At 54.1% G+C, this 11,213-nt stretch overlaps 1 protein-coding gene across 9 annotated transcripts in view; it reads left to right on the plus strand.

The window, feature by feature from the left end:
• The window catches only part of PHLDB1 (pleckstrin homology like domain family B member 1), a 46,164-nt gene that overhangs the window by 13,768 nt on the left and 21,183 nt on the right, over positions 1–11,213 (plus strand). For 8 of the 9 annotated variants that reach the window (XR_003046544.1, XR_001516955.2, XM_015589944.2 and 5 more), the window contains 5 exons: positions 2,194–2,319; positions 4,021–5,366; positions 7,717–7,998; positions 8,401–8,541; positions 8,656–8,793. Coding sequence is in view for 7 of the 9 variants with exons in the window: in XM_015589944.2 (XP_015445430.1) it covers positions 2,194–2,319; positions 4,021–5,366; positions 7,717–7,998; positions 8,401–8,541; positions 8,656–8,793 (2,033 nt within the window). In the remaining 2 variants the exon portion in view is untranslated. Of the gene's footprint in view, positions 1–1,846; positions 2,083–2,193; positions 2,320–4,020; positions 5,367–7,716; positions 7,999–8,400; positions 8,542–8,655; positions 8,794–11,213 lie in introns of all 9 variants that reach the window. The other variant, XM_015589946.2, reaches the window with a different exon arrangement.

Genomic DNA, 11,213 nt, shown 5'->3' on the forward strand with positions numbered 1-11,213 from the left:
TGTGTGTGTGTGTGTGTGTGTGTGTGTGTGTGGTGTTTCCCCCCTGTTCTCTCAGAGTAGAATGGAACCCCACCCCTGTTTTTTTTCCCTCCAGATGTGCAGCTCCTCTCCTCCACCCACCTGCACACTGCTTGGCCCTGAGCCCATTTGGGGATTGAGGTGGGGGCGGGGCTCGGACCACAACTTTGCTTGGATGAGAAGGGGTTCTTTGGTTTCCAGAGTGGACTGACTTTTGGAGGTGTGGGGCAGGAGCAGGTAGAGAGGTTTCTTCCCAGAAATAGGCTGGCCAGGCCCCTGCAGGCATGGGACCAGAGTTGGGACAATGCCTGGGGCCCCCTGAGTGCAAATAGAAAGTTAATTTGGGCAAGAGTTGGGCTGCTCTCAGTCCTGCTGCCCTCTTGCCTGCTCTATTAATACAGATCCAACTTTGCTGCCCAGCATCACCTATTTATAGCCTAGAGGCAGCATAGCCACACCCCCCTGTTTGGAGTGTGAGGAGCAGAGAAGGGGGCAGGGAACTCATAGCTGTAGTGGAAACGCTTAGGGTCTCTAGGTGCCCACAGCCTCCTTGAGTGGGCCTTGCACTGATGGGCTGGAATCCACCCAGACTCCCCACCTCTTTCCCAGCCTAGACTGTGTGGTCAGGCTCCTGATCCCCCTCCCCCGCATCAACCTAGGATTGAGTGGATCTGTCTAGACCCTGTGAACTCATCATTAATTAGCACATTAAATGGCTGAAAGGAGGAGGAGGGGCCGTTGGGGCTTTTTCTGAAACAGCTGTGGTTGTAATTAGGTGGACTGGTGGTTGGCTATTATTTATTTCCATTATGATTACCCTGGGATCAGCTTCTCTGATTGGTGACTTGGCAGGGAAAGCTTCCCCCTCTCCTAACCACCCATCAGCCTTTAGAACTGTTGGTGCCTGCCTGGGAGGGCCCAGGGGTGGGCCAAGGAAGTAGGTGGCTTTGTCCACTATAGTTATCTGCTATGGACTTCTCAGTCTGCTAGGCCTGCCCTGCCAACAGCAATGCCTTGCGTTCCAGCAACAGGCTTTTCAGTGTGGGGCCTGCTAAGGTACCCACGTGGCCTGGGATGCCCCATGTCCTTGTGGCCTGCTTGAGCTGAACTGTCTCAGCGTCCAGGAATGTAGACTTCCCTGACAGTCTTAGCTCATATTGGCATGAAGTTTGGGGTGCCAAATGGCACCAGACTGGGTAGACCAGAGGCTGGGGGCACGGGCCAGGGATGTGAACAAATTGGAATATTGGGTGGAATATAGGGAGTACTAGGGCTCTGGTTTCTTCCAACATAGCATCTTTTTCAGGAGCCCTCTAGCACCTGGTGTGGCCAGGAGGAGGAGTTCTGCTAGCCAGGCCTAGGTGCCTTTGGCACACCTGCTGCTGTGCACACTCCCAGTGCCCCTGGCTACATTTTCTGGCTTCCGCGTATCCTCCTCCTTCCATGCACTCAAACTTCCAGGACAGGACTGGACTTGTGTCTGCTGCCTGGGAATGTGCTTGGCTGAGCCTAGACCCACTGGCCTAGGCTTGGCTACATTCCATGGGGAGACGTTGAAGGATGTCAGGCCAGAGGGTGTGTTGTCAGAAAGAGAGTGGTGGCCACTCCTACTGTTGGAGCCAGGAAGCAATTTCTGATCCCTGTGGGGACATCTGAGTGATCTGTGGTTTTTCCCTGTCCCCCATCCTAGAGCTTTGCTGTGATCCTGGAATTTGTTACCTTTCTAACTTACCCTTCCACCCAAGGGACCGATAGATAGTCATGGGTGCAGGCTGAGTTGAAGAGATGAGCATGTCCATGTTCTCTGAAGAAGCTTCTCCATTTACAGAACATTTTCACATGCACTGTCTTATTAACTCTGAGAAGTCAGTGGTATCGTCCTCATGTTTCTGATGAAAAAACTACACTCAGGGAGGTGAAGTAACTTCACCTGAAGATCTCTGAGCTGGTAAGAAGACGACTTAGGACTAGTACTTGGATCTTGGGACTCTGCCCTGTGCTATTGAGCCCTGCCAGTGCCTGTCTCCAGCACAGGCGAGGTCAGGCGTGGACCTTGTGGATACTGTAAGTGCAGGTGGAGATGGCTCTTTGGAGCCTGGGGTGAGCCTGCTAGTGCTGTGGGGTGAGGGTTGCCTTACCCCTGCCTCCCCTTCTAAGCATTTTCTTTCCCTGAAGGCTGTATGTTGTGCCTGGGTCAATCTACCTTCCTCCGCTTTAACCACCCGGCTGAAGCCAAGTGGATGAAAAGCATGATTCCTGCCGGGGGCCGTACTCCTGGGTCTCCGTACAGTCCTGGCCCAGGTATGTACCCAGTTGGGGCAGGAGATTGGGTTGGTGGTAACCCCTGGACATTCCTCCTCTTCACCCACTCTAGCCACTCTTGTAGTGTCAGGGCAGGACAATACCCATGATCTGGGCTTGCTACCATCTGCCATGGGCCAGTGGTGGAGAATGCCAGGCAGTCTGGCTACTATGAGAGAGCCAAGAAGTGCTGCTTGGCTGAAATTGGGAAATGTGCCTGAGAAATGGAGGGCTCTGGCAGCCTGTGTCCCGTTGCTCTGGAAGATACAACCTCAGCACCTGGGACCCTGATTCTCTTGTGTTACAACCAGGGAGCCTCACCCCAAGGGGCAGAAGGAAGCATTAGGCTGAACCTTTATAAGCTCTGGTGGGTCCCACCTGCTGGTGATCTTGTCCTTGGGCCCTGCCCCACCCCCAGGCCATGCCATACCAGGCCATGCCAGCTGATGACTCAGTGGAGCAGCTGCAGTTTATGTGTGAATTATTGATCCCCAGAGGAGAGCTGGTGATTGTCTCAGGGAACTGGCACAGCTTCCCTCAGCCCAAGTGCTTAGGGGGTCAGTTGTAGACCAGGAGGCTGCCAGTGAGCTTCCTATCTGAGACTTTGCATGGGCATTCGGATGGCTGTGGGATGACAGGTGTCAACATAGTATTGGGACAGGTGGACATACATGTCAGGTACACCTAGCAGAGTGGCATTGGTGGCTTAAGTGAATCGTCTAGGGATCTGAGGAAAGATGGGTGGTCACTGGAAACACCAATATCCATAGTAACCCCTTCGAATGAGGTCCTCTACAGTCCCCATAACTTTGGACCCAAACTCAGTCTTGCAAAGGCTTTCCCTTCTCCTCCTCCACCCCTCAGTCTTTTCTAGCCTCTTGGGAGCTCAGAAGCCTGGGCTCCCTGTCCACTCCCTGGTTAGCTTTATCCTGCCTCCATCCTAGCCTTGCCATGCTACTCCCTCAGTTTTTTAGGGCAGTGGTTCCAGGGACTCCTGGTTGGTTGACCAGGACTAGGGCAGGGCAAAGGCTGGCTCTTGCTGGTGTGGCTTAATAGGCTAATTGGAGGCACTGAGCTGCACCTAAGTGCTAGTCACCTGGCTTCCAGGAACTATCAGTTCCCTCCTTTGCCTCCGATTGTACAAACTGGTGCAGCATATACCCCTTGCCCATCCTTGGAGGCTTTGTGTGTGTTTTTTCCTGGTCTTGGTTGCTGTGTTGGGAGGCCCTATTTCCTATTAGACTGGAACCCACCCTGGAACTTTTGGCCAGCTTCATAGCTGCCCCCATCCCTTTTGCAGAATCTTTACTTGTTCTTCCTAAAGGAGAGGTATAGGAGGTTGGAGAAACTAAGGCAGAGAGGAACCTAGTCTTGGGATGAGTCAGTAACAACTAGGCCTAGAAGTACCTGGCATTATTGCCAACTCTGTACTAAATTATAAAATGTTAGAGGCAGAAGATATTTGCCCATCCTCTTCCTTTACAGAAGGGGAAACTGAGGACAAAGTGACTTGGGTAAAGTTGCACAGCAGGTCAATGGTAGAGCTAGCACCAGAACCCAGATCTCCTGGCTTCTTCTCTGAAGTCTTTGCAGCTCAACTTTGCTGGAAGGAGGTGGGGTAGTGCTTATGCTCTTATGCATATGCAGCTCCCCAGAATTGAAGACCAGGGCCTGAGGCATCTTTGCATTTCCCTTGAGCAGAATCAGAAAGCCTGGTGAATGGGAACCATACCCCACAGCCTGCAACTCGGGGACCCTCTGCCTGTGCCAGCCACAGTTCCCTGGTGAGCTCAATTGAGAAGGACCTGCAAGAAATCATGGATTCACTGGTGCTAGAGGAACCTGGAGCTGCTGGCAAGAAGCCTGCCACAACTTCCCCACTGTCGCCGATGACTAATGGTGGTCGTTACCTGCTGTCCCCCCCAACCAGCCCTGGTGCCATGTCTGTGGGTTCCAGCTATGAGAACACCTCTCCAGCCTTCTCTCCACTCTCCTCACCAGCCAGCAGTGGAAGCTGTGCCAGCCACTCACCCAGTGGGCAGGAGCCAGCATCTTCCACACCCCCACTAGTGCCTGCCCGTTCCTCTAGCTACCATCTGGCCCTGCAGCCCCCACAGTCCCGACCTAGTGGTGCCCGCTCCTCTGAGAGCCCCCGGCTGGGCAGGAAAGGGGTTCATGAGAGGCCTCCCAGCCCTGGCCTCCGGGGTCTGCTGACAGACAGCCCTGCATCTACTGTCTTGGCGGAGGCCCGCAGAACCACTGAGAGCCCCCGGCTATGTGGGCAGCTGCCTCTGGTGGCTATCAATCTGAGTGAATACTCGGCTTCTGGTGCCCACAGTCAACCCACCAGCATTCCTGGCAGTCCCAAGTTCCAGTCTCCAGTCCCTGCTCCCCGAAACAAGATTGGCACACTTCAGGACCGCCCTCCCAGCCCTTTCCGTGAGCTTCCAGGCGCTGAGCGGGTATTGACAACCAGCCCCTCACGCCAGCTGGTGGGCCGAACATTTTCAGATGGTTCAGCTACCCGCACCCTGCAGCCTCCTGAAAGCCCCTGCCTGGGCCGACGGGGCCTGGACAGTATGCGAGAACTCCCTCCCTTGAGCCCGTCTCTGTCCAGACGAGCTCTCTCCCCCATGCCCTCCCGGAATACTCCAGATCCCAAACTAACTAGGGAAGTGGCAGAGAGTCCCCGGCCGCGGCGCTGGGCAGCCCATGGGACTTCACCAGAGGACTTCTCCCTGACACTGGGGTCGCGGGGCCGGAGGACACGGAGCCCCTCACCCACACTCGGGGAGTCCCTGGCACCCAGCAAGGGCAGCTTCAGTGGCAGGCTGAGCCCAGCTTACAGTTTGGGCTCTTTGACTGGGGCTTCGCCCCGTCAGAGCCCCCGTGCCCAGAGGAAACTCTCCAGCGGGGACTTACGGGTGCCTGTCACTCGAGAGAGGAAAAATAGCATCACGGAGATCAGTGACAATGAGGATGACCTCCTGGAGTACCACCGGCGGCAGCGCCAAGAACGGCTTCGGGAGCAGGAGATGGAGAGGCTGGTGAGCAGATGCCGGGGAGTCTGTGGACATCCACGGCAGGGCCTCTGCCAGGGTGTGGGCAGGCCAGCTGGCAGAGTGGGAGGGGCCCATGTGCAGGGCCTGTGCTTCTCAAGCTTTCCCACTTCCAAGATATATAGTAGGGACCAGTATCTCAAGGTTCTGGTGCCCTGAAGAACTTTTTTTGAAGTCTCTAAGGCTTTAAATTCCTGCTAATTTTGCATTTATTCTATAATATAGCTTTGGTTTTAATGTATAAATTAAGTTTCACATTATTTACCTGAATTCAGGGAAGCTCTAGGAAAACATACCACATTTATGGTTGAGGTTTTGCATCTCTCAGTTTGAGAAGCAGGTCTTAATGATGAGAAGGCTGAGGCCAAGAGAGAAGAATGGGTTTGTCCAAGGTCACACAACAAATTCTGGCAGAGGTAGAATTAGACTCCAAGTCTCCTGTCTTTCCAAGTCTTGTTCTTTAGAAAAGCCCCTGGTCCTTCTTTCTTGCTTCACTTTGGCATCTATTAATGGGTGGGGTCATCTGAGAATTTGGGCAACAGAGAAGAGGAATAGAATAGGATAGGCAGCCCCTGGCTTGACCTGGGCCAGCCAGTGTAATTGTGATTGTGTGTACTGTTGTGCATTGGGGGCTGGGTGTGGCTCTGGGCAGCTGTCCTAGAGATAGCATCTGAGCTGGATGGGGGCTGGGATTCACCAGATAGCACAGGGAGCTCAAGGGACTCTGGTGTGTACACACTCGAGCATATGTACAGGAGAATGGATTTTGCCCTTTCTTTCTTGTGAGCAGAAGAACCAGGTTCCTAGGGGAACCAGGGACCCTGGGATTGTTTTGAGGAGAATCAGAATTGAGGTTTGTCTGGACACCCTTTCAGAAGAGGTAGGGACAGCTTTGAATAAGGTGAGGGTGTCGGAAAGTGTTTATGTTGGGTGAGAGAGAGATGAGGCAGGATCTCCAGTCTTCTGTTACTGTATCTTCCCTTCACTGTCTAGATGAGAAAGCTTGGTCCACCCTAGGGGCTCATCTTGGAGAGGGGGCAGTGAGCCTGGCAGAGTAGTGGGTCTAGCCTCCCCCAACTCCTCCATTCAGACTCCCCACCCTCGCACATAAGCACACACCTTACCACCAGCCCTGACCTGTCCCACCTGCCACTTTAAATCTTGGAGGCTGCCTGCCCTGCCCCTCCCACCTCAACCAGGCTACTTATCTGGGTCCTGGGGTAAGGGCGGGGGCACTGGCCCAGCCTCCTGGCTGCTGAGGCTCTGTTCCTGTTTTGTTCTTTTTGCCATGGAACTGGGCAAGCAACAGGAGGGAAGCTGGGTAAGTGTATGGGGGCTCATGGCCAAACTGTACATTGTGAGAAACATCTGAGGTAGAGGGACCCCAGAGAGCCATGGGCGTTATGAATGGGAGAGGGGGACACAGACCTGGAGCATAATTGTACTTTCCCTCCTAGGCCCCTGGGCAATATCTGGGTGCGCTGTGTGTGGGGATGGAGCAGATTAAGTGGAAGGGCCGTGGAATACTCATGGGCCTGGTCTTTTAAGGGCATGTGACCACTTACTCTGTCAGGAAGGAGCCAGGAGCCGAGGGCTGCCTGAAAGTGAACTGGAGTTGAGGTGAAGATGAGGAGGATTATGGCCCAGGTCTGTCTGGCAGGCTGTATACATGCTGAGCACACCTTTGTGCAAACTGTGCCCCTCAGGTCCCTATGGATCCGTGGGTCTGTTTTCTAGCCCTGTGTGTCAGTCCCTACCTGTCTGTATGCTAGACAGTGTTTATCCTTGTGAGTGTGTCAGTGTGCATTTGTACATGTCAGGGCTGGTGTCTTTGTGTGCACCTGTCTGTTAATGTAAGTCCAGGGCACAGGTTGTATCCTTGTGTGTCAGTGCTGGTATGTGGGGGTCTCTCTGTGTGCCCTTGTGTCATGGATTTTCATGTATCTGTGTCAGCATGAACACCTGAGTGTTGATCTTTGTCTCATCTGGTCTTTACTCTCTTTACCAGTGTGTGTTCTTATGTATGTCTGAGTGTGTCCTTGTGTGTCCACAAGGAAGCCCACCCTAGGATAGAATGAGAAGGGAAAGGAAACAGGAAGACGGGAGGGGTTAGCCACATGGGCAGGTGGCACAACAGCCTGGTTCTTCCTGCTTACTGCTGGGGCATCCTCCTTCTCTCTGCCTCCTCAGACCTTGGGGTTGGGGCTCTCCTGACTCGCTTCTGAGTCTTGAGCCCCAAGTATCCTAGTTCTCTCTCCTGATGACACTGTGCCTAGCTTTAGCCCCACCAGGACCTTGCCTCCTCCCCCTCATGCCCTGCTCTGTCTACCCTTCCCAGGAACGCCAGCGCCTGGAGACCATCCTGAATCTGTGTGCCGAGTACAGCCGGGCTGATGGGGGACCTGAGGCCGGAGAGCTGCTCAGCATTGGGGAGGCCACTGCAGCATTGGCACTGGCAGGCCGGAGGCCCTCACGAGGCCTTTCAGGAACCACTGGGGCCTCTGGGCGGAACAATGAGGAGCCTGGAAGTGCCACCCAACGCCTGTGGGAGAGTGTAGAACGCTCAGATGAGGAAAATCTCAAGGAGGAGTGCAGTAGCACTGAGAGCACCCAGCAGGAGGTGGGATATAGGGGGCTGGGTGGGATGAGGGGGCCAGGGTCAGACCTGCTAAGAGGCAGGGGAGGCAGGCATATGTGGTGGATGCCAAGGCCTAGTGATGGAGAAGTAATTAAAGGATTGAGTTTGAGAAGAGATCAGGGATGAGAGGTATAGAAACGAGGCAAGGAAGAGAGGGAGGTGTTGATGAGTTTACCAAGCTATAAATATGCTTTATGACTTGTGTTTCTTTGGGGCTCCACCCAGGCCTGACACTCAGTGGTAAATCTTTATTCCATTCGAATGAACCTGCATTGCTCAGTTCAGCTGCCCTTTCCAAGTACCCTGAGGAATGGGGATCCATTCTCTTAGCATCATCTTGGAAGGCTCTATGCTTCTCCAGCTGATGGCTTCTCTCCTCTCCAGCACGAAGATGCACCTAACACCAAGCTCCAGGGAGAAGTGTTGGCCCTGGAAGATGAACGGGCTCAGGTGCTAGGGCGAGTGGAGCAGCTCAAGGTCCATGTGAAGGAGCTGGAGCAGCAGCTGCAGGAGTCAGCTCGAGAGGTGAGCCATGAGGGCCCTGGCTGGACTCTTCCTCAGGCAGAGTGAAGGCCCCCAGTGTGGCCTGAGTCCAGCTGCCTTGACTGGCCTTGATGTTGACCCTGGTGTTGTCCCCAGGCTGAAATGGAGCGGGCGCTGCTGCAGGGGGAGAGGGAGGCAGAGCGGGCACTGTTGCAGAAGGAGCAGAAAGCAGTGGACCAGCTGCAGGAGAAGCTGGTGACTTTGGAGACAGGCATCCAAAAGGAGAGGGACAAGGTAACCAATACCTGGCCTGGCTCAGTTCTAGGGGCCAGTGTCCTGGGAGAGAAGGAGAAATGCTTTCTCTGGGGCCTCTCACCCCTTTCCTCATCATCCTTCCTGCAGATCGGGTGGTCTCTGTGCCCCTCAGGGGCAGGGGCCTTGTCCTCTGTGGATGGTCCAGCTTGGAAGGCACTGCGGGCTGGGCTGGTGTCTGGGGTCTCTGTGCTGCGTCTGGGTGCCTGGGTGCCTGCCATTCTGGGCCCTTCATGGCTCTTCTAGGAAGTACCAAAGCTCTTTCTTGGGCAGTGAGCACAGCCTGAAGGACTGGTGTTGGGGAATGATTTAGGTTTGTGTCCCTCCATCTGGAGAACATTTCCCTCCAAGCAAGCATGCCTCAGGTGCTCAGGACATGGTCTTTGGGAGATGGCCCTCAGGTTTCTGCTTCCCCTGAGCCTTCAGGATCTGCAGCCTCCCATCCCAGATGGTCCCAGCTCCTTCCCCTGCCCCTTTCAGATTTCGTGCCAGCCTGCAGGGGCCACTTCATCCCACAGGGGCCGTGCCAGCCACGCCCAAGATGCCCGACAGTATGCCAAAAGCTCTGAAGTGGTGAAGGGCCATCTATTTCTGGACTTGACAGTATTTTTCCAAGAATTAATTTTCCTGCTGGATTTTTGAGAGTGTCCTTCTCTGCCTCTCAGTTTTGAAGCTCTTAAAAATACTTTGACAATCTTCCCCTTTTTTTGAGCTTTGGCTCTGGCCCCCAAACCACACTCCCAAATTCTGTGCCAAATTAACTCCACGCTTACCAAATAGGCCTGCACTAACGTCCCCTCTAATCACTGTCCTGGGCTCTCCGCATGCCCCTAACTGCCAGTGCCACCCAGGCAGGGCTGAGCCATCCTGCTTTTGCACTAACTCCATGGGCACCTCTGTGCCCTTGGCCTCTTCCCCCTAATGTGGCCTTCTTCCTTTCTTGATGTGGGACCCCAGGGTTTTGATCAGAAAGGGGGCACAGCTCAACCTTACTCAATAGGGCATTAGCAGGATGGGGACAAGGTTGGGAGGAAATGCTTGGCTGAGGAGCTTCTCAGAACGAAGAGCTCTTCCTACTTTGAAAAGCCTGGGTGCTGCCGCCACAGACTTGGAGGGACCTGCTGTCCTCCAGCCATCTGCTTGCCTACCCTCCAGAGTGGAGGAGTCAGGAGGTCCAGTTGTGGGGGCATGGCTTGTGAAGGGCCAAGTCAGGGCTCCTGCCACACAGTGACTACCCTTCCTACCTTCCCCCTTGGGGTTTCCGAAATTCAGATAACCCAAGGCGAGGGTGGGGATGGGTAACCTCTCCTTTTCTCCCCTGAGTCATCTAGCACATACAATATTATAAAGGCTGAGTCCAAGTATAGGGAAGTGCTTGGACTCTGAGAATTGGCTTGATCAGGTTCTCCTCTCCAAGGATAGGGGTGGGTATAAGGGTGGTCGAGGCAGGCTTCAGCATAGGGTCTTATTCCTGGTTGAAGCTCAGCATTTTAGAAAGAACCTTCCAAACCTCATTTTTCATTGACCTGGCATTGCCTGGAGTTCTCTCTGAGCCCAGTTATTTGGAGTGGTGGTGGTGGTGGTGGTGGTGGTGTTGGTGGTAGTGGTGGTGGTCTCACTCAGCCTCCCTCCCCAGCCCCCAGTCCATGGTCCCACTCTGGCTTTGGAATCAGTAGTCACAGTTTCTCCTCTGTCTGTCCTTTGGAGAGGTGACTCACCAGCTCCTCCCCTTTCCCCTCCCTGCCCTCAGAGGTGTCATCTCGCCCCAGACAGAGCCATCCACCTCCTCTCTGTACCCACTCCTAGGGCTCCTATTACCATGGCAACAGCTGAACTAATTGCAACCCTCATCCAGCTGAAGTTCAGCCTACTGTGCCAGCACCCTACCCCCACCATGGGCAGGAGGGAGGGAGGCCAAGGGAGTTGGGCTGGGGTCCCCTCCACTGCACTGCTGTAGCTTTAATGTCCTCAGCTCCTGATTCACACTCAACCCCCGGATTTAACCCTCACTCTCTCTACTCTTTTTCCCAGGGTCAAATTTTGGTCTCTGGGCAGTGGAAAGGGGGAGGTACAGGAGCTAGAGGCTTTTCGTTTGTGTTGTAGAACCACCTTGGCCTTGACTGGTTTGGAGAGAAAACAGAGGGCCTTTTCTTAAGACCTACCCAAATGTTTCTAGTTCGAGGGACTCCAAGAGACCAAAATTTCTACCTGGGTTTCACACCTCTGCCTGCGGTACAGCATCCCCTGCACCTCTGAGTCCTGCCTTACACCTCAGCTCCTTGCTTCTCCCACTCTACTTCTTCCCTCTTTATTTCCTCTTTCTGTTGTTTTCTTTCTCTTCTCATGGTTTTCTACTCTTTTATTCCTCATCTTTTATCTCCTCTCTCCCACTCCCATTCCTG

The sequence above is a fragment of the Pteropus alecto genome, unplaced genomic scaffold, assembly GCF_000325575.1.
Source record: "Pteropus alecto unplaced genomic scaffold, ASM32557v1 scaffold215, whole genome shotgun sequence".
NCBI classification, from domain to species: domain Eukaryota; kingdom Metazoa; phylum Chordata; class Mammalia; order Chiroptera; family Pteropodidae; genus Pteropus; species Pteropus alecto.